The sequence below is a fragment of the Hemiscyllium ocellatum genome, chromosome 20, assembly GCF_020745735.1.
Source record: "Hemiscyllium ocellatum isolate sHemOce1 chromosome 20, sHemOce1.pat.X.cur, whole genome shotgun sequence".
NCBI classification, from domain to species: Eukaryota; Metazoa; Chordata; class Chondrichthyes; order Orectolobiformes; family Hemiscylliidae; genus Hemiscyllium; species Hemiscyllium ocellatum.
The window spans coordinates 19,846,663-19,873,463 of record NC_083420.1 but is presented as its reverse complement, the minus strand read 5'-3'; the positions used below and the strand labels follow the sequence as shown (position 1 = coordinate 19,873,463).

General features: G+C 41.6%; 1 protein-coding gene across 2 annotated transcripts in view; it reads right to left on the bottom strand.

Moving 5' to 3' along the window:
* Nucleotides 1–26,801, bottom strand: part of LOC132825163 (arf-GAP with dual PH domain-containing protein 1-like) — a 127,202-nt gene that overhangs the window by 67,735 nt on the left and 32,666 nt on the right. For both annotated transcript variants that reach the window (XM_060840186.1, XM_060840187.1), the window contains exons 2-4: nt 18,816–18,946; nt 15,220–15,311; nt 7,295–7,377 (exon numbers count right to left, since the gene is read on the bottom strand). In XM_060840186.1, the coding sequence (XP_060696169.1) occupies nt 7,295–7,377; nt 15,220–15,311; nt 18,816–18,946 (306 nt within the window). The remainder of the gene's footprint in view (nt 1–7,294; nt 7,378–15,219; nt 15,312–18,815; nt 18,947–26,801) is intronic.

Genomic DNA, 26,801 nt, shown 5'->3' with positions numbered 1-26,801 from the left:
AACTGCAACATTTAAAAGGCATTTGGATGGGTATATGAATAGGGAGGGTTTGGAGGGATATGGGTCAGGTGCTGACAGGTGGGATTAGATTGGGTTGTGATATCTGGTCACATGGACAAGTTGGACTGAAGGGTCTGTTTCTGTGCTGTACATCTCTATGACGTTAAACAATCTTGGATTGGAAAATGCAGAATCCGTGGGGTGGTGGGGGGAAGGGGGGGGGAGGAGGTAGGAAATAAAATGGCGACACTGGTGGGAGGTGTCAATAGGCCATCTAATAATAGCAATGCTGTAGGACACACAGGATAAATAGGGAGATAATGAGGGCATGTAAAATAAAAAGGGAGTACATGAGGGATTTCAATCTTAACGTAGATTGGGAAAAGCAAAATTGACAGAGGTAGTTGTGAGGAAGAACTGAATGTGTATTTGGGAGAGTTTCCTTGAACAATGTGTTACAAATTCAAAAGAGATAAGGCTATTTTTGATCTTTTAACATGCCTGGTTTAATATATGTGCTCAGTGAAATATCACCCAGGGAACAGTGACCATAACATGGTCAAATTTAACATTCAGTTTGAGTGAATGAAACTTAGGTTGGAAACACCTGTTTTAAAGTTAAATAAGGGTAAAAGAAAGGGAATGAGAGCGGAGTGGTCTGGGAAAGAAGTTTTGCAGAAAAGATGTTTGATGAACAGTGGCAAGTGTTGAAGAAAATAGATCACAATTCATAATAAAAGATATATCCAAGTGAGAAAGTAGGATTCTAGGAAGATGAATAAATATGGTTCTCCTTAATTTCCTCGAACAACAACAAATTGAAAGAAAAATAAAACACAATGTGACAAACATTAGTAATATGCCAGAGGATTGGGGAAGTATTTAAACAGAAAAATTAAATCTGACCAAAAAAAAGGGAGAGAAAAACAACGAGGGCAAACTAGCAAGTAATATAGAAATGAACATAAAAGCTATATTAAATACTTCAAGATAGATGCCAAAGTCAACACAGTTTGGAGGTGCTGGTATTGAACTAGGGTGTACAAAGTTAAGAATCACAACACCAGGTTATAGTCCAACAGGGTTATTTGGAAGCACAAGCTTTCGGAGTGCGGCTTCTTCATCAGGTGGTTGAGGAGTGTGGGTTATGGTGGTTGTCCACCTGATGAAGGAACAGCGCTCCAAAAGCTAGTGCTTCCAAATAAACCTGTTGGACTATAAACCGGAGTTATGGGACTTTTAAAGGTGAACACAGGCCTCTGAGAAAATATTAATGAGAACCAGGAAGTGGCAGAAAAGTTAAATAAATATGTTGCATCAGTCTCCAACAGCATTCCAAAGATACCAAATATTCAAGGGACAAAAGTGGGAATGGGGAATTGGTGAGAGCAATGCTGGGTGTGGGGGGGAATCAATACAATAACTATTGAGAGAAAAAGTAAAGTGCTCAGGAAACATGAACCCTGATGGTCAACTAATAGAAGATAGAGATGGGATAAGGGGGTTCGCTTTCAGGAATGCCAACCTGCAATTAATGGAGTTTCACAGAGATCAGTGCCAGGGCTACGATTATTTACAAGTATATAAATGACGTGGATGCGGGAAGGGAATATACTGTAGACAAGTTTGCAGATTAGAAAAATAAGTGGGAGGGCAAATGGTGAAGATGGAAAGACTGGGACTTCTTCCACTGAAGCGTAGGAGGTTGAGGGGTGACCTTATTGAGGTTTATAAAATCATGAGGGGCATAGATGAGGTGAATGACAAGGGTCTTTCTCATAGGGTGGGAGAGTTTGAAACTACAGGACATTTTTAAATGAGAGTAGAGGAAAAAGATTTAAAAAGTGTGGGGCAACTTTTTTTCTTAAAAGTGGATGTTCAATGTCTGGAATGAACTGCCAGAGAAAGTGGTGGATGCAGATACAGTTACAATGTTTAAGATTAGATTAGACTTACAGTGTGGAAACAGGCCCTTCGGCCCAACAAGTCCACACCGACCTGCCGAAGCGCGGCTTACCCATACCCCTACATTTACCCCTACGGGCAATTTAGCATGGCCAATTCACCTGACCCGCACATCTTTGGACTGTGGGAGGAAACCGGAGCACCCGGAGGAAACTCACAGAGACACGGGGAGAATGTGCAAACTCCACACAGTCAGTCACCTGAGTTGGGAATTGAACCCGGGTCTCAGGCGCTGTGAGGCAGCAGTGCTAACCACTGTGCCACCGTGCCGCCCACATGTTTAAAAGACATGTGGATGAGTTCATGAGTAGGAAAGGTTTGAATGGGTTATGCAGAAAGCGAGGACTGTAGATCAGAGTCAAGAGTGTGGTGATGGAAAAGAACAGACACTTCGGGCATAAGCCCTTCATCAGGAACTAGGCTTGTGGATTGGGGGCTGAGAGATAAATTGGAGGGGGGGGGGGCGTGGTTTCACACACTACCACCCTTGGACCCCAATGCAACAAGGACAGAACCCCCTCCCCCCCGCCAAGTCCTCACCTTCCACCCCACCAACTTCCACAACATTGCATCATCCTCTGCCATTTCTGCCACCTCCAAAAGGACACTCTCCACCAGGGATATATTTCCCCCCTCACATCTATCAGCATTCCGGAAAGACTATTCCCTCAGTGACTCCCTCATCAGGCCCACACTCCACTCGTGGCACTTTTCCCTGCCGCTGCAGCAAATGCAAAATCTCTACCCATACCACTCCCCTCCCCAAGGGATCCTTCCACATTCCTCAAATTTACCTGTACTTCTACCAATATCAAGTGGCTGAACACCTCAACTCCCCCTCCCACTCAGTCAAGGACATGCAGGTCTGGGGCTGCCTCCACTGCCAAACTTTTATCACCAGATGCCTGGAGGAGAAACACCTCATATTCCACTTTGAGACTCTGCAACCACACGGGATAAATGTGGATTTCAACAGCTTCCTCATTTCCCCTCCCACCTACGTTATCCCAGTCCCATGCCTCCAACTCAGCAACGCCCTCCAGATCTGTCCATCACTGCCCCCTCTGACCCATGACCTTCTCCCTCACCTTCATCCACCTATCGCTTTCTCAGCTACCTTTCACTCTCCCATTCATCTCTCAGCCCCGACCCACAAGCCTCATTCCTGATGAAGGGCTTATGCCCAAAACATCGATTCTCCTGCTCCTCGGATGCTGCCTGACTTGCTGTGCTTTTCCAGCAACACACTCGACTTGGAGGGGTATGAGCCAAGCACACGTAGGTGGGACTAGTTTAGTTTGGGAACATGGTTAGCATGGATTGGTTGGACCAAAGGTTCATTTTCCATGCTATATGACTATGACACAAAGAGGTTACAGTATGATGCCTGCAGCAGTAGTAGACTCGCCAACTTTAAGGGCATTTAAATGGTCATTGGATAAATATATGAATGGTGATGGAATAGTGGAGGTTACATGGGCTTCAGGTCGGTACCTCAGGTTGGCGCAACATAGTGGGCCAAATGGGCTGTACTGCCCTGTATTGTTCTGTGTTCTATGTTTTATGTCTGTTTCCATGCTGTACCTCTGTGACTCTAAGGTCGATGCCCCCAGGTTATTGATCCTTTCATCAAGGGAAAAGTTCCTTTGTGTCTCTGCTGTATATGCCCCTCTTAATTTTATGTGCCTCAATGTAAGGCTTTTGATAAGGTTCCCCATGGTAGGCTTATGCAGAAAGTCAGGAGGCATGGGATAGTGGGAAGTTTGGCCAGTTGGATAGAGAACTGGCTAACCGGTCGAAGTCAGAGTGGTGGTAGATGATAAATATTCAGCCTGGAGCCCAGTTACAAGTGGAGTTCCGCAGGGATCAGTTCTGGGTCCTCTGCTGTTTGTAATTTTTGTTAATGACTTGGAAGAGGGAGTCGAAGGGTGGGTCAGTAAGTTTGCAGATGATACGAAGATTGGTGGAGTTGTGGATAGTGAGGAGGGCTGTTGTCGGCTGCAAAGGGACTTAGATATGATGCAGAGCTGGGCTGAGGAGTGGCAGATGGAGTTCAACCCTGTCAAGTTTTTTTTGCGGAGTGGACTCAATGGGCCGAATGGCCTTACTTCCACTCCTCTGTCTTATGGTCTAAGTGTGAGGTTGTCCATTTTGGAAGGACAAATAAGAATGCGGAATACAGGGTTTATCAGTAGGTTTCTGAGTAAGGTGGAGGAGTGGAGGGATCTTGAGGTCTATATTCATAGATCTTTGAAAGTTGCCACTCAGGTGGATAGAGCTTGTAAGAAGGCCTATGGTGTATTAGCGTTCATTAGCAGAGGGATTGAATTCAAGAGTTGTGAGGTGATATTGCAGCTGTACAGGACCTTGGTAAGGCCACATTTGGAGTACTGTGTGCAGTTCTGGTAGCCTCATTTTAGGAAAGATGTGGAAGCTTTGGAGAGGGTGCAGAGGAGATTTACCAGGATGTTGCCTGGAATGGAGAATAGGTCGTACGAGGATAGGTTGAGAGTGCTAGGCCTTTTCTCATTGGAATGGCGAAGGAGGAGGGGTGACTTGATAGAGGTTTATAAGATGATCTGGGGAATTGATAGAGTAGACAGTCAGAGACTTTTTCCCTGGGTACAGAGTGTTACAAGGAGACATAAATTTAAGGTGAAGGGTAGAAGGTATAGGCGGGATGTCAGGGGTAGGTTCTTTACCCAGAGAGTGGTGGGGGCATGGAATGCGCTGCCTGTGGGAGTGGCAGAGTGAGAATCATTAGTGACCTTTAAGCGGCACCTCCATGGATAGGTGCTTAAGCTAGGACAAATGTTCGGCACAACATCATGGGCCGAAGGGCCTGTTCTGTGCTGTATTGTTCGATGTTCTATGATAGAAACGAGTGGACAAAAACCTGGTAGATGGGATAGATTGTGGGACAGTATAAAGTTATGCTTCTTAGCAGGAAGGAAAAAAAAAGAGCTAAATGTTATTAAAGTAGAGAAGTCTGCAGAAGGTTGCAACCACAGTATTGTGGGTCCTCATGTATGAATCACAAAAAAAGCAGGCCAATGTCAATATTCAGCAGGTAATAGGGAAGGCTAATGATATATTGGCCATTATTTCCAAGGGAATTAAAATATTCACTAGATCACACCTTAGAATAGCTTTAGAACACAACAGCGAAGAGTCTTGACACTCTTGTCTAAAGACATATTGCCATTAGAAGCAGTCCAGGAAGAGTTCTCTAGGTTAAACTGAGATATGAAGAGATTTTAAGGGAAAAGGTATACCAGGTTGGTTTAGTACTCATTGGACTTAAGAATAATAAGTTAACTTCTCAAACCATTCAGGATTCTTAGGGGACTTGACAGAGTATATGCGGAAAACTGGTTTCTCCTTCCGGGAGTGCCTAAAACCAGAGGACATAATCTCAGAGTGAGGGATCACCCATGTAATACAGAAGCAAGGAGGAATCTCATCTCAGAGAGCGTCAGTCAACTTGTTGAATTCTTTTCCACAGAGGGCTGTCGACCCTGAGTCGTTAAGTATATTCCAGGCTAATATGGACAGATTTTTCGTCAGTAAGGGTTAATCAAGGGTCCTGGGTAAAAGGCATAAAAGTAGAGTTGAGGATTATCCAGTCAGGCATGATCACATTGAATGGCAGAGCAGGCTCTATGGGCTGAATGGCCTACTTCTGCTCCTACGTCTTGGTCCTATAGCTGTTGAGATGTTTTAAAAAAAATGAAGTAGATGCAGAGAGGAGGAAAACAAGAAGACAAGCACTAGAGAAGAAAATAAAGAGGCGGTAGTGGGGGGAGGGGGGGGGGAAAGAGAGAGAAGAGAGAGAGGAAGAGAACATTCATGGGTCAAAGAGAACAAAGATGAAGAAAGTGAAGGACAAAAACAAAAGAAAAACAAATGAGGGCGAAGAAATGTCAGAAGGATGAGAGAAAAGGGAAGGTGGACAGTCCAGAACAAAGCTGAAGATTGGGCTGAACACTAGCAGAAAAAGCAAATGAGAGAATTTCTGAAAAGAGGAAGTGAGAAAGATAGATACCTTTATTTTTTAAGGATGGGGGCCAGCTCAAAATGAGGACCATTGAATTAAATAATTTTCCCAAATTTATCCTCAAATATATATATTGGACTGAAGTGGACCTGACTTGACACCTTGAAAAGGGTTCTGGTATTCTAACATGTCAATGGAGGGATTACAATGATTTCCCTAAATGATTGTGGTAATTAGTTGTGCTTTCGTCTGGTAATATCAATACAGCCGTGTTACAATTCACCTTACAATTTGGTTTGGTAGTTGCTCAACATTTCTTTATCAAATGGTTTAGAGGAGAACAGGTTAACTTAGCTCCTGGTCTCCATCAGTCCCTCTCTGGACTTAGCAACGGGATTCAGAAAATGAATCAATAGTATCCCTCAAACAAGAACTGGGTATACATTTAAAAGAAAAAAAAGATTTGAATGGTCATGGGAAAAGAGCAGAAGACTGAAAGAGCAATAAAATTTGAATCAAAGAGCTGGCACGGAAATGAAAAGTTGAATGGCCTCCCAATGAGCTCAAAGATTACTTAATTCAATGTAATTATTTCCCCAACGTATTCATTTTTTTTTAAAAATGCAAGTGACAAGTTAATGGAATCAGAAGAATGAGGAGAGATAAAATTGGGATATTTATGATAAAAGGTATGGATATTGTAGATGTGGAGCAGATACTTCCTCTTATGGGGTATTCTAGGGTGACAGATCATAATCTTAGTATAAGTGGTAGCAAATTTAAAACAGAATTGAGGAGAAACTACTCCCCACAAAAGGGTTGTGAATCTTGGAATTTGCTACTCCAAAGTGCGGTGGATGCTGGGACAGTGCGTAAATTTAAGGAGAAGTTGGACAGATTTTTAGTTAGCAATGGGTTGAAGGGTTATGGGGAGAAGGCAGAAAAATGGGAGTGAGGAGCATATCTGTCATGATTCAATCGCAGAGCAGGCTTGATGGGCCAAATGGCCTAATTCTTATGAACTAATTATTCATTGGAATTTATTAAATAGGTATTTGTAAACAGACTTGACTCTTTTACACTCTTGTAGGTGAAGACCATTACTGAATAGATGCTGGAATGACACACCCATATCAGAATTTTCAGAAGTATTTATACATAAAGCTAGAGATGGATTTGCAGAGGGACTGTCTGTACCCTGACACATCAGAAACTGTGTGTGTTCTCTAGAAGGTGAAATACCCATAGACCCAGTACCCATTCAAAAGCAGCAGAATTAACTTGGGTGCTTAATGTATCCTATTACTTTGAGAGATTAAAGGACTTTCGTACCTGCAGAGTAAGGCTCCTGTTTCTCGATGCAGATAAATTCCTTTCTTTCATACTTGGCACGGATCCACTGTTCCCGAAGTACTCTGAAAAGCAAGGAACCAGGTGTCTGATAAGTGAAAAAGGAGCTTGCTGAGGGCTTCATTGTTCAGTATAATTGGTAAATAAGATAATTGCACCAACATATTGAGTTTCTACTTGCAGCAGGTTGTTTGTGCTGTTTGTAACCATCTCTCTTTCTAATCTGTGTGCATTTCTGTCCAACTTTTGTCCGTCAAGATTTGCTTTAATGGATTTTTAAAAAAATTTGTTAATGACTTGTGAGTCTAGTTGGATGGCCTGCATTTATTACTCATCCAGATTGCCTTTGCCTTTGGGAAGCTGCAGTCCTTGGGGTATAGGGTCACCCACAGAGCTGTGAGGAAGGGAATTCCAGGATTTGAACCCAGTAAGTGTGAAGTAATAATTATATAGTTCTAAATCAGGATAGCCTGTGGTTTGCAGAGGAATTTGCAGGTGATGGGTGTTCCCATGCATCTCCTGCCCTTGCCCTTCTAAGTGATGGAGGTAACAGATTTGCAAGATGCTGACAGACCCCTGGTGAGCTACCGCACTGCATGTTGCACAGTGTTACCACTGCCCATTGGCACTGGAGAGAATGAATGTTGAATTTGGTGGATGGGATGCTAATCAAGTGGGCTGCTTTGTCCCAGGCTACACTCATCCAGGTAAGTGGGGAGTATTCTATTACATTTCAGACTTGTGCCTGTAGATGGTGGACACGTTGAGTGGAAACAGGAGATGAGTTATTCACCGTGGAACACCCACCCTGCTCTTACAGCCAACGGCTTGTCCAGTTTAATTATGCCCTGCCATTCACTCAACCAGTCTTTCAAAATTGTAAAGGAACTCAGGATTCAAGGAGGGTGTGGGAGGAGGATTATTATTTAAGCCTTTGCATTGACTGAAAAAGTGTAATTCACCTAAAGCTATAGCAAGGGAGGCATTTAACAGAGCCCTTACATCGAACCCACAACAACATGAGTGTTTCCACCCACATATTGTGTGATGATTGTTAAAATCTCAGGGATTCTGTAACATTACACCAACAGAACGCTTTGGCAGCTCAGGTTGGAAGGGAAGTGGAATTGGAAACAAATCATTAAAACCTTTATTAAATGAGATTACATTTAACACCAGCTCAGACATCACATACCAGAAATTTATATCTCCAATTTTTTCAGATATTGGGAAATAGACGCAATGAAAAGTGCAGGTGTTAAACAGTCAAAGAGAAGCTCGTCGGCAGTAGTTCAACTTGGGTTGGTAGTGACCTAAACAATAGGGTTAGGCTGACAAAAAAAGCTGAACAAAAAAAAAGTTAGCTGCACGGTATTAATGATGCTGACAGGAAATTATAATTAGAAATGACATTGGTACTGTCTGACCCATGAATGTTTCCAATTCCTCAGCGGATGTTTTTATTTGAAAAATTGAACTTTGGGTCCAAATTTCCTTTCAGGGAGGCTATAATGAGCAATTTCAACAGAGTGCAGGAGTTGATACGTTTGCGCTCCATGTTTGGTGTCTTACAATTCACTTACCACCTCAAATTTACTAACTCAGGCTCATTTGAAGTTTTTTTTTCTTCGCTGTCATTTGTTTAAAACGGTTAGGTAATTTGGAAAGTAATTTTATAGAAGAATGTGGTTGTTTTCTAAGACCACATGCAGGAATTTCTACAAATTTAAGAAAGTCATAAAATTAAACTATGAATATTGTCACTGACTGAAACTATTCTTCAATTATTTTTGGCATATAGGAGGGAGAGTGAGGAATGTCCTGTCAAGGGAAATCAACATCTACAGGACTCCCACTCCTCCACTAAAACATTCCAAGTCTATTGCTTTGATTAAGCTGCTAGTCATTTGGCTTAATATGATTAGATTAGATTCCCTACGGTGTGGAAACAGGCCCTGCAGCCCAACAAGTCCACACTGACCCTCCAAAGAGTAACCCACCCAGACCCATTCCCCTATATTTACCCCTGACTAATACATCTAAAACTATGGGCAATTTGGCATAACCATTGGTATAACCAATTCACCTAACCTGCACATCTTTGGATTGAGGGAGGAAACCGGAACACCTGGAGAAAACCCACGCAGACACAGGGAAAATGTGCAGCTTCCACACAGGCATTCACCAGAGGGAGGAATTGAACCCAAGTCCCTGGTGCTGTGAGGCAACAGTGCTAACCATTGAGCCACCATGCCACCCTTACATGACAGTACCATAATTTAGTTTACAATGCACTCATGAAGCATCTTTGAACCTTTTTATTACAGTGAAAAGATGCTATCGATTTTGTATAACCTTGATCACCTTCTGTGCCACACATTTTAATTTCACACAGTTTGACTGCATCCCAAAAGCAAATCCATATAATCATTTTTGTAAACTGCACAGCAAATTAAGTTCTCTATCCAGTGAGATTCTGTCCAGTGGAAAGCCTCTTCACATCACAAGTCCCTGTGAAAGTTTTCTTGCACACTCAAAAGCATATTATTCAATATCTCATGACAGCTTTGCAAAGGAAAGGTTGAAAAACGTGGAGCTTTGGAGACTACAAGAGGTTCAATTAAACTCGTCTTTTTCTTACAAATGCTTCAAAACTTTTATTGACCTGATACACTCAGGCTATTTTTCTTTTTTTAAAAAAAAAAGATGGTGCAGGAAATGGTCTGGTGTCAGCTAAATGCCAAAAGGTCCAGGTAATGAGAGTTAGACTACGTCACCTAACCACACGGAAATTATAAAAAGGATAAAATCTCTGACCAGAGAAAACAAAAGCAGCATTCTGTGCACTATCTTGCCACCCAGGTTGTGTTCTCCTTTCCAATGAGCACTGGAGAATGTAGTTAAAATTGACACGCTGAATCTGGAACAGTATCTCGTACAATACGTCTGGAGCATTACTTGGCTCCACATCAATAATAATGAAACTGTGACTGTTTCCTCAGGCAGAACAATGCATAATAAACAATTCTCTACCACTTCCTCTTTCAACACCCATGTCACATAAACAGAGTCTCATGGCAGTATTTCATTCCATACTGAAACCCAGCACAATGCTAATCAGAGGCAGATGCTGTTGGTGCAAAGCACTCACATTAGACCTTGTGCAACTTACCAGCCAGCACCCGGAACAATTCTCATCAGAAAATGAATTAATATGGGATTAAAACATTTACTTGGAACATGGGGGTCTCCATGTGAATCGCATAAAAATGATATAACTGAAATACATTTCAGCCCCAACACCATTTCCCAGGTTTGGACGTGTGCCATTGCCAAGATGATGCTGTCACAGACAATAAAACTGCAGATGCTGGAATCCAAGGTAGACAAGCAGGAGGGTGGAAGAACACAGCAAGCCAGGCAGCATCAGGAGGTGAAGAAGTCAATGATTCAAGTGTAACCCTTCTTCAGGACTGGGGGTAGGTGTAAGGGGAGCTGCAGATAAAGGGGGTGGGGAAGGAAGACAGAGTTGTGGTAAGGTCGGGATAGAGGAAGCGATGAAGGGCTTATGCTCGAAACGTTGAATTCTCTATTCCTGAGATGCTACCTGGCCTGCTGTGCTTTGACCAGCAACACATTTTCAGCTGTGATCTCCAGCATCTGCAGACCTCATTTTTCACTCAGGATAGAGGAAGACAGGTAGAGGGTACGACCTGATTGGTTGGAAGGAAGGGTTGATCAGAGGAATGGAAGGGAGGGGCAGGGGCTGGGAAGGGAGGTTATTTGAGATTGGAGAACTCAATGTTGAATACTCCAGGCTGCCCAGGCAGAAGATGAGGTGGCGTTCCTCCAATTTGTAGTCTGATTCGCTGTGGCAATGGAGGAAGCCAAGGATGGGGAGTGGGAAGGAGCATTAAAATGGGTGGTGACATGGCTGAGATGCTTGATGAAACATTCCTTTAATTTAAGTTTCATCTCCCCTGATATAGAGGTGTGTGTGTGTGTATGTGTGTGTGTGTGTGTGTGTGTGTGTGTGTGTGTGTGTGTGTGTGTGTGTGTCAAACAAACCACAGACTGGCAGAGGGAATGATCCCTGTGGATGACAGAGAGAAGTGGGGAGGGAAAGAGGTTCTTGATGGTGGGGTCTAAGTTGGAGTTGGCAGAAATATTTAAAGGATAATGTATTGATGTTGAGACTAGTGGGGTGGCAGGTGAGGACAAGAGACACCCTGTCTTTATTGCGTTTGGAGAGGTGGGAGCGAAGTGAAAGAGGGAAGGAAGGCAGTGCAGTGTAGGGCTGTCTGAATGGCAGCATGGGAAAAAGCGTGTTGTTCAAAATAGGTGGACATCTGGGATGCCTGGGAGTGGAATGTCTCCTCATCCAAGCAGATGTGGTAGAGGTGGAGGGATTGCGAGAACAGGATGGAGTTCTTGCAGGATGCTGTGTGGGAGGAGATGTAGTTAAGAGAGTCTGTGCGTTTATAGTAAACGTCCATCTGGAGACTGTCACCCGAGATGGAGATGGTGAGGTCCAGCAAGGGGAGGGAGGTATCCGAGATGGACCAAGTGAATTTGAGGGTGGGATGGAAGTGGTGGGTGCCGTCGATGAACTGCTCCAGTTCAGCCTGGGTGCAGGACACTGACCCAATGCAGTCATCGATGGAACGGTGGAAGGGTTGGGGCACAGTGCCTGTGTAGGGACTGAAGAGGAAGTGTTCAACATAGCCGACAAAGAGGCAGGTGTAGCTGGGGCCCATCCGAGTGACCACAGCCATTCCCTGCATTTGGAGGAAATGGGAGGACTGAAAGGATAAGTTATCAAGGGTGAAGACTAGTTCAGTGAGGAACATGCAGGAGAAAGGACAACCATCAAAACAAAAAAAAACTTAAAATTATATTGTGTTTTTCATAATTTCAGGATACCCTAAAGTGCTTTCTAGTCACTTTTGAAGCAAAGAATCATTGTCAGAATTATGGCAGTCAATATCTATAGAGCATTCTTCCACAAATAGAAGTCAGATAAATGACGTGATAATCTGTCATGTTAGTAATGTCAATGCTGATTTGTACACCATGGAAAACTCCCTTGTACTTCCTCCAAATACGACGGAATCTTTTGCACCTGGCTGTCAGGGCATCAAGTCTTAATAATCCAAAGGGCAGGATCTCAGTGCAGCACCTACAGCATCAAATTCTGGATTCCCCAGTTTTCAACACTTCACTATTGGTGGCCACGCCTTCAGCTAAGTGGACCCTGATGGAAATTTTATACATAAATGAATGTGCCCCGTCAGATATGAAGTAATGTAGTGAGATCGTCCATGCTGCAGATCACAGAGAAAGTGTGAGAAGGTGACAAGGAATGTTGTTTTGTTGAAATGTTATCAAGATTTACTCATCTGACTTGAAAAGGTCCATCTGCTCCCGGTATATCTATCCTCAACCAGCTTCTCCTTCTCCTGAAACTGTTGAATCATATGAAGGCATTTTATTATTGTCAGTCACAATGCCATAAAGCAGCAAAGTTAACACAGTAACACCTCGCCTTTACAAGGACCTTTGAGAAGGTTTGACAGGCACTGTCAAACATAAGTTGTTAGAATAACTGACAAAAACAGACCATTAGTAGTTGACAGTGGATTGTTCCCATTAGCAGTTATTGATTCTCTCAGGTGGACTATTACCCATTCCTTTGTCTCCCTTGCTGTTCCCTTTCTCTGGGCTTCATCTACAGTTTATTCCTCCCCTCTTCAGCATATATACCAACATTTTCCTAGCTATAATCAGTTCTGAAGAAGGGTTACCAGACCAAAAATATTAACCTTTCTTTCACTCCACAAATGCAGTCAGACCTGCTGTGTTTCTCCAGCAAATTTTCTCTTTGTTGCATATCACTTAAACTTGTCAGTAGCTATAATTGCTATGGTTTATTCATCTTAAGTAAGAGTTGCTGAACTTGTTTCACTGATGTCTCGGTTTTTAAACTGAATAACCCAGGTCACTCTAGAGACAGATGCTGTCAACTTAACATTCAGGGACAAGGGGGACATTATAAAAAGGGATTTATATTTTCATACTGTTAATTGAAATCTAGAGATCCTTTCAGTGAAAGTGTGCGCACTGGAATAATTAAGTCGAAGAGACTCCTTTTGTATTCTTCGGTCTAGAATTTGAAATAAAAGCAGCGATTTCACTGATGTAGCAAGTCACGTGTTCGTACGGACCAACAGCCTGAACTAGAGAGAATAGCACCTGTGAATGAAAGGAGTAGGTACAACTCTAAAATGAATATTGTGAACACACACCCAAAGTTCAGGCCAAGAAACACACAAATATAGTAAATCTGTTTTAACAACAGTTTGTATTTAAATCGCAATTTAGTGTAGGAAAATGTCACAAGACATTTCAAAGGGGCATTATCAAGCAAATATTGACACCAAGCCACACAAGACCAAAAAAGTTTGGCTAAAGACATCGGACTTCAGGAGCATCTTTGAAAAGTACCAGGGAGGCAGAGAGGGTTGGAGGGGAAATTCCAGAGCTCAGGGCCCAGGCAACTGATGGTACAGTTAGAAAAACGTGGTGCTGGAAACTCTGGTCTCCAGCACCTGCAGTCCTCACTTTCTCCTAGCTGATGGTACAGTCACTACTAATGAAGCAGAGATGTTGCAGAGCCCAGAATTAGGTAAACCTTGATTGAGAAGATGAAGGAGATCACAGAGATAGGAAAAGGCAAGAGATTTCAAAACAAGGATGCATGTGTTAAAAGTCAAGACGTTATTAGTATAGATGAGTGAGTACAAGGAAGCTGGGTGAATGGGGCTCAGTGGGAGTTAGGATTATGCAGAGTTTTAGGTGAGTACACACCCACTTAGTGAAAAGCATGACCCCAATGCCCATAATGGTGAGAGAAACAGATTCTTCCACAACTTCCCCACCATATAGTTTCAGTGATTGGGAACACAGGCATCCTATTCACCACTATTGTGATCAGCTGGCACATCACAGTCCAGGGACGGGGTTTGGGAACTTTCTGTTCTGTACAGTTCCAATCAATTAAAGGTACTGACTTGTTGAGGCAGGGAGCTGTATAAATGTAAAATTTAACTGATAACCTTTTGAAGCAATCCTTGCACAGCATTACACTTAAATTGAGATGATTTTCTGAGTAAAAATAAGGTTGGGAACATACTTTTGAAAGCCAGAGGGTAAAGGAATGTTGCAAGTCTGATGACAACTCAATCTACTGAGTCTTTGTGTTTGTAGCAAAGCAATGTTACACGTCCAACAATCAATAGGCAGCTCTTTAATGTAAGGAGATCTTTACTTTACCAAGAGATCTTGATAAGCTGAACATGCTCTTTATCAATTCACTCTTGGTGCTTTGGGGAATTTACAAAGAAAGCGCTTATATTGATATGGTGCCTTTCATGACCTTAAGACATTCTTAAGTGCTTTAAAGCCAAATCAAGAAACATCATGTCCAATCACTCCTGGAATATACTCAGTGTCTTACAATTATGCACTCCACAACCACCTGATGGAGTGGTGCTCTGAAAGCTAGTGCTTCCAATTAAACTTGTTGCACTATAACCTGGTGTTGCGTAATTTTTAAAATAATGGAAAAGTATGCCAGATTATACACAAGGTCCCAGAAACAGTAGGATAGAATCAACAAGTAATCTGTTTTTCCTGATGATGAAGAGATAAATTTTGTACAGGACACTGCTTTCAAAAGAGCAGGGGAGCTCTACCATGTCCATGGGATCTTTTCAGTCCAACTGATGAGGCAGATAGGGCATTATCCAAAAGACATAACAAATCACGGATGAAATGCTGTCTTTCACTGATACTATGCAACCTGAACAGTCAAGAGATACACTTTACTTATTGACTGCATTACTTACTGACAATCTGTAAACGTTGGTCTATAATAAAATGCCGGCAACTTCGACTCATATTTTGCTTTGGTTGCAGTGTTCCCATTAGAGGCCATAAACTACAAAAAGAGAAAACATCAGAGAGTTTTGAATCAATTGATTTTCATTTAGGTTCGGAAGGTCTAATGACTTATTGATTCCACACCCACCCTCCCCCATTTGCCCACGTTACAGTTAAATGTCATGCAGCCAGGAAAACAGATGAGCAAACTATACTTTTTATTCATTCGTGGGATGGTAATTTATTGCCCTGTTCTTAATTTCTCGAAAGGTTTGTGGTGAACTGTCTTCTTGAACACAACCTGACCTGGATCAGAGGACAATTAAAGGACCCAATCACATTATCGTGGACCTGGAGTCACATACACAGTTAAAGACAATAAATTTTCATTTCTAAAAGGGACTACTGTGAACCAGTTATGATGACAATTTCAGGACCTTTATGATAGTTTTCTAGCTTTTTATTTCTGATTTAATTAATTGAATTAAAATTACCAAGCCAGTTTAGTGGGATTTGGTCATGTCCCTGGATTACTGGTGCTGTAACAAACCATTGTATTCGCCATGCCCAGCCATGGAAAAATGCCCTTTGAGCAGGTCAGTATGAGAAATACATTTTTTTTATATTCATTCACAGGATGTGGGCATCACTGACCAGGCCAGCATTTTTATTGCCTACCAATCAGGACTCAACCACATTGCTGTGGATCTGAGTCACATGTTGGCCTGACTGGATAGGGACGTCGGTTTCCTTCCTTAAGGGCATTAGTAAACTAGATGGATCTTTTTTAGCCATCAACTGGAGTTTCAAGATCTTGATTAGACACTTCATTCCATACTCCCATTAAATTCAAATTCCACTACCTGCCATGACAAGATTTGAACCTGGGTCCCCAGAACTTTACATGGGTCTCTAGATTAATAGTCTAGCTATAAGCTGAAGGGAAGGTGATGGTCTAGTGGTATTAAGGTTGTCAATTCTGGATGGGTGCATTCCCAGAGGTGCCGTCATGTGACTTCTGGCCTCCAAACACCCAAATCCCACACTCCTGCCATCAGTCATCATCATGTCCATCCTTCCAATGCACTGCCTTCATATGACCAATTAGAAAGTGAACAGCTGCTTCATGACCCAATGGGTCCATTCCTCGCAGTTAGCAAAAAGCCTTGTCTTCAATCATTTGTCATAATTAAATGTTACGATCGCAGTGGATGTTATTACCAGACAAGTCTGATCCCAGAATGAAATCTGGCTTGATAGACCACATTTTGTTTGGCTTTGATTTTAATGAGGTGGTAACTCATTGAAACATGAGCATGCAAAGTTGTAGATTTAATTTTAACATACGAAATTTATTTAGTAAAAGGCATAAAAATGAAATAGATAAACCAGACTAATTACTCATAAGACAAACTTAAAATGTTTTGAAACGCAGTGAAATATAATTGTTGTGGTTCTGTTCGCCGATCTGGGAGTTTTTGTTGCAAACGTTTCGTCCCCTTTCTAGGTGACATCCTCAGTGCTTGGGAGCCTCCTGTGAAGCGCTTCGGTCATGTTTCCTTCGGCATTTATAGTGGCACTATAATATAAATGCCACTATAAATGCCGAAGGAAACATGACAGAAGTGCTTCACAGGAGGCTCCCAAGCACTGAGGATGTCACCTAGAAAGGGGACGAAACGTTTGCAACAAAAACTCCCAGCTTGGCGAACAGAACCACAACAACAAACACCCGAGCTACAAATCTTCTCACAAACTTTGAGTGAAATATAATCCTAATAATCCCAAAAACTCCTTTACAGATCCTAAAACTCCCCTGCACAGCACCCAATGCATCTCTTGCGGTACTTAAATTAGAAAATCCCTTTCCCTCACACCTCAAATGGGTTGAATTGCACTTCACCTCCCAATCTGGAAAATCTGATTACTCCGTATGAAGCATAGATGTTCTCAGCTTTAAATAATCACTTCAGGGTTCTAACAAACACTTCCAGTCTGCACTATCACCAACACCTTACTCCAAGGTTAACTCTAAGTTACTGCAAGGTCTAGTGGTAACAAATCCAACTTGCTTCTCCCTTTCTCAGAGGCAACCTTATACATTAAAGGTTCTACAGAATTGTCCAAAACTGAAAATCAGAGTTCTCTAAGCTTGGATGAGCACAAATAGCTTAAAAACAAGAAACTTGTGAAATTTCTAATAGAAACCTTGAGGTATAATTATTTATCTTGCTCGGTCAAACTTTCCTGAGGTAAGTGAAAAACCATTATTGATGAAAACTGCTCTCAAACTATTTTTTTAAAAAATCAGCATGGCTACAGAAACACTCAAGTTAATTATTAATTTGCTCAGACATAGAAAAGAACATGTTACTATTTCAAAATCCAAAGATCCAAACTTAACACAAATGATTTTAAAAACATATATAAATCATAAAACTTTCATCATATAAACAAGAGCCAACATAGAATCACTAGTGTGGAAGCAAGGCATATGGCTGATCAAATCCACACTAACCCTCCAAAGAATATCCCACCCAAACCCATCCCCATAGCCTTGCATTTCCCTGGACTCTATAGGCAATTTAGCATGGCCAATCCACCTAACTTGCACACCTTTGGACTGCAGGAAGAAATTGGAGCACCCAGAGGAAACCTATGCAGACATGGAAAGAATGTGCAAACTCCACACACAGTCATCTGAGGGTGGAATCAAACCTATGCCCCTGACGTTGTGAGGCAGCAGTACTAACCACTGAGCCACTGTGCCACCCCATTCAGGTTTTTAAAAAAAATACTTGGTTGCCTCAATGATGTTTCGCCTAGTTTGCTTGCAGCTGTGCCCTGGGTGATTGGTCTTTAAATGCTGTAGATTCCCAGGAAATCCTGAAGGGTTGCCAACCTTTGATCTGGAGAGATGTCAGGCTTTCTGTTGTGGGTGTGACATCCAGATAGACACACAGATCAACCCTGGTTTGAAATCCATACATTCAATCCTTATTGTTTACATAAAGCCAGAATGAATAGAAGGTCTTTGAAAATAAATACATTATAAATAGGAATGAGGGAGGCCATGCGATCTTTTGACCTTGTTCTGCCATTCAGTAAGATCATGGTTGATCTTATTTAAATTCACCTTCCTGCGCTGTCCCTATATCCCTTAATAAATTTAGTACTCAAAACTCTATCGAGCTCTCGGTCTTGAATTTGCTCAAGAATTGAGCAACCACATTTGATCAACATTCACACTTAATTTCCCACTTATATTTTGTGCATTTTCTGCAGGCTGAACTGTTAGAAACATAGCTGATTTATTCCTAAACCATTACTCTGCTGCCATAGGCAGCCTTAAAATAGTATGGGATAAATATGGGTCATACATGGATAGGTAAAATTTGTTTGCATCATTTGCTCACTAAAACTAGAATTCAGATCACAATTCATGTGACGTTGATAAGCTGTAACAAATGTTGTGCTCAAAGCTGGATATGTTTATTTCAAGAAGCTGAATTCCAAATCTGTCAGACAAAATCTGTGCAAACATTTCAACTCAAACACCTACCTTAACTTCATCATCTTCCCAGGCATCTAACCGAACAGATTTCACTTTGCTAACTTGAGGGATGTTTCGATGAATTCCTGAGCAATTTAAACAGATAAAAATTCCAAGAGTATAAGATGCCCAGTCACGATCTGAAACATAGATTAAAGGTTCCATGAAGTTGCCATTAATTTATTAGTGAGAACCACAATATATTATTATACTTAGTCTTTTCTTCCAAATCAATATTCCCTCCATTTCCATGTGATACTGGGATTTAAGAAGCATATTCTCAAGTAATAGCTTAAGAATTTAGGAGCATAGTGACATGAAGCTACTCTGCTCAGGTTTATTCTGCTTTTAAATTAGATAATAGCTGACCCAAACTCCATTTACCTACCTTCCATTCTTATTCTTTAATGCAAAGATCTTACAACGTCCGTTCTGAAAAAGGAGGTCAATTGACTTGAACAGCTTTTTAAATAAAGAGGTGACAATATTTCCATCACGCTTTGTGCTAAGATGCTATTCTTTGAAATATTCTAACAGGTATCAGAAGACGATCAGTGTGACAACAAAGATATCTTTAAATATTGTGCTGGTCCAACATGTACAGAAGTTCAAATCTGTTTTTACAGTTTGACTGAATAGGTGTCAATCTTCTATCACAAATACACATGGCTTGCCAACAGCATAGTATGTGAACTGCATTCTCATATAACCCCCACCCGTTTTACGTTGAATGTTGCACTTTAACAACTAACGAGTTAAGCCTTAGTTTAAAACTAAAATCAAATGGTTAATTTATTTATAAAGTTGGTTAACTCAGCTGTCTGTTTCATTAAGATTCTAATCCTCATCCTAACCAGCTTCAACTGCATCAACCTTCCATCATGAGGTCAGAGGTGGGGTGTTTGGATGAATGCACTATGTTCAGCACATTTGTATTGCCTTAGATACTGTGTCCATCTGCAACAAGACCCAGAAAACAGTTTGGGTTTGGAGCAATAATGACAAATAACATCCGCATCACACAAGTTGCTGGGCAATGACCATCTCCAAATAGAAAGAAAGAATCTAACCATCTCCCATTGACATTCAATTGCATCAGCATAACTGAATCCCCATTTTAACATCTTAGTGGGGAAAGCAGGGCTACCTATGTGAGACAAAGTGTATTTAAATGTCATAAGCAAGGGAGAAAATGGAATATGGAGGGTGATAGCAGCAAGTTGGAAAAGGACTGAAGATATTGCTCTGAAATGAATTGGTGAGCAGTCAGAAGTCCAACCTGTCCAATTCACAAGACAGTTGTTCAACAATAAGTATTTGCCTTTTTAATCAGGGATCTTCCCTCCTCTGTCAATAGCCAACTCCCCAACTATTGTCTATTTATCCTATCCATGCCCCTCATGATTTTATAAACCTCTACAAGGTCACCCCTCAGCCTCAGACGCTGCAGGGAAAATAGGCCCAGCCTATTCAACCTCTCCCAATAGCTCAAACCCTCCAAACCCTGGCAACATTGGAGTTCAATGCAGCTAAATGTGAGGTGATGCACTTTGTGAAGAATAACAGGAAGGCAGAGTACAGAGTCGATGGAAAGATTCTTGGTAGTGTGGATGTACAGAGGGATGTTGGGGTCCATGTACATAGATCCCTGAAAGTTGCCACCCAGGTTGATAGTGCTGTTAAGAAGGCATACAGTGTGTTAGGTTTCGTTAATAGAGAGATAGAGTTCCGGAGCTGCAATATCATGCTGCAACTATACAAAATGCCAAGGTGGTTACACTTGGAATATTGTGTACAGTTCTGGTCTCCATATTTTGGGAAGGATGTGGAAGCATTGAAAAAGGTGCAGAGGAGATTTACCAGGATGTTGCCTGGTCTGAAGGGAAGGTCTTATGAGGAAAGGCTGAGACACTTAGGTCTGTTCTCATTGGAAAGACGACAGCTAAGAGAGATTTGATAGAGACATACAAGACGATCAGAGGATTAGATAGGGTAGACAGTGAAAGTCTCTTTCCAGAGGATGATGACATCAGCTTTTATGAGGGGACAATACTAAAAATTGAGGAGTGATAGATTTAAGACAGACATCAGAGGCAGGTTCTTTGAGCAGAGAGTGGTAAGGGCATGGAATGCCCTACCTGCTTATGTAGTCAACTCAGCCACATTAGGGAGACTTAAACAATCCATAGGTAAGCACATGGACGATGATGGGATAGTGTAAGGGGAACGAGCTGAGAATAGTTCACAGGTCGGCGCAAGATCGAGGGCCGAAGGGCCTGTTCTGCACTGTATTGTTCTATGTTCTAACAACCTTCCAATTGGAAGGAGACCAGAATACGACAATATTCCAAAAGTGGCCTAACCAATGTCCTGTACAGCCACAACATGACCTCCCAACTCCTGTACTCAATGCACTGACCAATAAAGGAAAGCATACCAAACACCTTCTTCACTATCCTATCCAACTGCGACTTTACTTTCAAGGAATTATGAACCTGCACTCCAAAGTCTCTTTCTTCAGCAACACTTCCCAGGACCTTATCATTAAGTGTATAAGTCCTGCGCTGATTTGCTTTCCCAAAATGTGACACCTCACATTTATCTAAATTAAACTCCATCTGCCACTCCTCAGCCCATTGGCCCATCTGATCAAGATCCTATTGTACTCTGAGGTAACCTCCTTTGCTGTCCACTACACCGCCAATTTTGGTGTCATCTGCAAATGTATGAACCATACCTCCAATATTCACATCCAAATCATTTTGTATAAATAATGAGAAGTAGTAGACCCAGCACTGATCCTTGCGGCACTCCACTGGTTACAGGCCTCTACTCTGAAAAGCAACCCTCCACCAGCACCCTCTGTCTTCTACCTTCAAGCCAGTTCTGTATCCAACGGCTTGCTGAATTCCATGAGATCTAACCTTGCTAACCAGTCTCCCATGGGGACACTGTCCAACGCCTTACTGAAGTCCATATAAATCAATGGGATTGATATATTATATTGCTGAAAGTTATATATTTACAGAAACATTCACCTCTGTAACTTAAAGCAGAGTGCCTTTTTTTCAAAAATTGCCCGGAGTTTGTTTCTAAAACATAAATGGATTCAGTATTAAGCCTTTGTAAGCAGAGCCTGAGCTTGATCTAATATGTTGCACTCTGAACTATTACAAAACCAAAATCTCCTCCAGTCTAAAGCTGTCATTTTCATCCCATCTTCAAAAGTGCTTCCTAGCTACAGTCTCCATCTCCCTCCCTGACAACAATCTGTCATATGATGAACTTCCAACCTTATAGGTGCAAAAAAATCAGTAAGATTGATGCAGAGGTGAAAGTTGACAATCGCCTGATTTCACTCATCTTAGTTCATCAGTTGCTAAAACCCTCATTCATACCTTAGCTACCTGCAGCCTTGACTGTTTCAACCTATTCCTAACTGGTCTCACACATTCTACATTCTAGGATCATCCAAACCCTTTCAGCCAATGTCTTAACTCACATCAGACCCTGTTCTCCTTTCACCTCTGTGCTTGCAGACCTACAGTTTGCTCCCAGTCAAACAATGTCTTAGCTTTAGAATGCTCACCTTCATTTTCAAATTCCTACAAGGTATTGCACCTTCTTACTGCTGTGGTCTCATCCAGATCCCCACCCTTTCAGGTTTCTGTGCTTCTTTAATTCTGGTCTCTTGAGCATCCCCAATTTTAATTACTCCACCAATAGTGGCCATGCCTTCAGCTTCCAAAAGCTCAAAGCTCCCTTAATTTCAGCTCGCGGTCATTTTCCTCTTTAAACAGTAGTGTTAAAACATGCCTTTTTGAACATTTGACCCATATGCCCTGGTGTCAAATTTTGTTTTCATAATGTTCCTATGAAGGATCTTGGGATGCTTTACTTTATTGAAAAAGTCGTCACATAAATGGAGATTATAGTTTTTCTGCTGGTTGGAAGTGTCCTGGCCAGTACTAAAGGTATTTCAATGCAATTGCCACAAAGCACTTAGAACAAGATAGCTCCTAATTAATGGATTGGCATCCATCAAGGTTGACAAATGAGAAGGAGATAATGTTCATATATTGTAGTCACAGCTGTTTATCAGCAGATAGGTTCATGAAGTCTTGAAATGGCAATCCAGAGTATAAACACTCATATCGAATGAACGTGCCTAAAAGTTCCCTCTTTGTTATATCAGAAGCATATAGTGAACTAATATTGATGTTTGTTCTGGTAATCTAAAGAGTCATAGAGACGTCCAGCATGGAAACAGACCCTTCGGTCCAACCCGTCCATGCCGACCAGATATCCCAACTCAATCTCGTCCCACCTGCCAGCACCCGGCCCATATCCCTCCAAACCCTTCCTATTCATATACCCATCCAAATGCCTCTTAAATGTTGCAATTGTACCAGCCTCCACCACTTCCTCTGGCAGCTCATTCCATACACGTACCACCGTGTGTGTGTGAAAAAGTTGCCCCTTAGGTCTCTTGTATATCTTTCCCCTCTCACCCTAAATCTATGCCCTCTCGTTCTGGACTTCAACCCCAGGGAAAATACTTTGCCTATTTACCCTATCCATCAAGACTATGAAGACAACTGTTGCAAATGGGGAAAATGAAGGTGAGTGATGCCAACTCTAACCCTCTGCCTAATTTATATATGCCTTACCATGTGCACACAGGCAGTGTGGATTAGTTCAAGACTGTTCATTTCTTTAAGAAAATCCATAATTTTATTTCTATCTAGATTTTAGATGTTATTCAATAAATTAAAACATCTGGAAAAGTGCAGTGCAGCTGTGAGTTAACATTATTGTGCATTTGCCAAAAACATAGAATGAGATCATATCCTTTAATTCAACTGTTATAAATTATCAAGTCACAAAATTAATGGACTGAATAATTCATAGTTATATCTCAATCAAAACCACATTTGAAATGTTTTAGATTTCAAGTTAACTTGTGATTTTGTGAAGTAAGGGAGCCTTTGGTTTCATTTTAGTTTCATTGCCTACTAGCTGCTGAATAAAATTAACTTGTACTGCACCATAATCTCTAATAAGGCGTTAGCATAGGGCCAGTGGATAGATATTGAATAACTTTGTATTTGACCATTTGTTCACACTGTTGTGACGTCAAATAGGTCAGTAGATACTACTTTTACCTCAAAATCAGATTAGGAGTTCAAGCATCCTTCAGAGACTCCAGTACAAAAATCTAGATTAATGTTCCTAAAACACTCAGAGGTCATGTTACATTGTCAGACGTGCCAGATTTCCAAAGAGATGTTAAACTGAAGCCCTTTCAAAATTCAAAAAGATCCAATGGCACTATCCCAAAGATAGCTGCGTTTTTGGGAATCTAATCTGTGGACTTTGTGGAAATGAAAACTGGAGGATATCAATAATGCTGTGTTCTTGAACTCTATGCATGTCAAAACCCAGGGAAGGGCACTTGGACAGTGATAATACGATGAACAGTTGGAAAACGGTAGAGCATCAGGAAGCAAGTACAAAAGATGCAGCCTTCAGTCTCGCTCCTTACTGAACTTAGGTACCCATTTTTATTCAAAAACGTTCCACCCCTCAATATTAGGACAAGCTTTGCCAACCCTTCAAGAACTTAATTGTGACTGCTAATAAAAAAACCTAGGTTTAATTTGGATGGAAATCCAGTTAGAAGATAAGAAAAAAAACTCATCATTCCATGGATGTCAGTGAGTGAGCTTGGTCAACAAGACTCCGTTTGGGAAGACTCATCAAGTTTGATCCTGGTTGAACAGACCACTGGACAGTAAGGGTGTTTTCTACTTTTGTTTTCATTCTAAGATACCATCTCTGGAGAGTTTCATAAGAGACAAGTGAATAACGATATGTTTGTCTGGGGTAAAGGAGGATATAGTTCAAATGCCAGATTATGGCTTAGTTATTAACCAGTTTTCTCCCCCAATTGTTTGAGGCAAGAGATTTATTTTATTATAAATGGGTTACGTTTGGAAATCATTCAAGAGGCTTAGAGAACATGCATTCTATCCTGGAGTAGCAGCAAACAAGGGAAGCAATTGACCATTTTAATGATCACACTGACACATTTAAAGCAATGGGGTTTGCTTACCATTACTTTCCTCCTGTTACAGTCATGTCCCTGTGTCCCGGCTAATAGTCATCCCTCAGCCAAGAAGCTGCAAATCAGATCACGTGGCTGATATCATATTACTATTTGTAGACTTGCGTACAAGTTGGCTGTCTCACTTCTCACGTTTCAACAAAAATGTACTTTATTGACCATAAATTAGGCTTAAGATATTCGATGTGGAATTGTTTGCAATTGAAAGTTTGATGGTATGGGAACAGGATTTACTCAGGAAATTGGTGGCATCCCCATTCTCCTGCCTGGAGTATAGAAGAATGAGATGGTGGGAGGGAAATCTCAGCATCCTATAAAATTCTAAACAGGACTAAAGCAGGTGAGATGGCAGGAAGGCTGTACACTATATCCAAATGGTGGGGGGCTCCAGAACCATGCGTCATAATTTAAAAGGGTATGGGATAAACCTTTTTAGACTGAGAGGCCAAGAAATTTCTTCACCCAGAGAGTAGGGAGCCAGTGGAATTCAATACAGAATGAGGTTTAAGCCAAAATAGAGTGTTTTCAAGGAGATAATTATAGCTCTGGTGGCTCAAAGGATCAAGGGTGGAGGGGTGAGGTATTAAGCTCGTTGATCAGCCATGATCAGGTTCAATGGCAGAGCAGGCTTGTGGGGTTGAATGGTCTATTCCTGCTCCCATCTTCGATGTTTCCATTGTTAAGCAAGTGGCAAGAAGCCCCACACACAATTGTCTCACTTCACTGCTAATTGAGGCCCCTTAAGCAACTGATACCCATTTAAGAGCCTCGTCCAAACACTCTTCATATTAATCCAGGAGAGACAGGGATTTGCCAAGTGATGGATAGAGCAAGCACATGATTGTGTTTGCATGCACATGTGTGGGTAGACACAGGGACAGGAGACCCTGGTTGAAAGGCCCATTGAGGGATGCTGTTTCAGGATGGGAGTGAGCTGCTGATCCAGTCTCCCCTCTGACGCCCACAGGGCCACCATTTGCGTGCAACTGAGCTATCATGCAGTTTCTGATAACAAGGCATCAGAAGTGAAGCCTGTTACATGCCTGGTTGGTACAAGATGAGGTGGGCCTTCCCAAAAAAAAAGTGTGACGGGATGGTGTTCAGTTCTCGTCAGCTCTCTAGCAGAGAACAGAAACCCCTGCCATCTCGACTAGATTCTGCCTCTGTAGATCACGAAAGATAGCACAGAAAAGCAAGTCGTGCACTTAATTGTGGGAGAAGGTGGAGTAAAGAAAATAACTAGCAAATGTACCATAGGTGAGAAACACAAATCAACACAGGACTCCAGTCTTCAAAATAAAACCATAAATATAAATAGATTTTGAAAATCCTGACCACATTCAGAAGACATTTACTAAAAACACAGAAATTGACAACATCCATCCTCTGTATAATTTATTAAAAAGATGGCTGGGTTTGGCTTAAATGGATTGAGTTCCCTTCTTGGCTCCAAGTTCTGTAACAGTTTTTAAATGAGCAAATTAAACTGCACTTAATACAGACATAGTTTGAAAAGGATTTGTTTTTATAAATAGAAAAATATACTCAAGGGAGAGGAAACCCTCTTTAATGCATGTCCTCCGAAACCAATGGATTTTGAGAGATTGCCAAGCATCCTGACATGTCCAATTTTTTTCTTGCTGAAGGAGGCAAATGTGTGCATCATCATCAAGTCTGTATTAGAATGAGCTGTTCAAAGCGTGGGACTTAAAGAGGAGCTGACAATGTCATCTGACCTTTGTTGATTAATAGGTACAAGCCAGATTTTGTAACAAGTCAGGATCAGTGTCTGCTTTTTCACCTAGGAAAGCCGCACCAAAATAAAAAAAATTATTACCAGGGGAGTAGGTTTCACTGGCAAGAGGCCA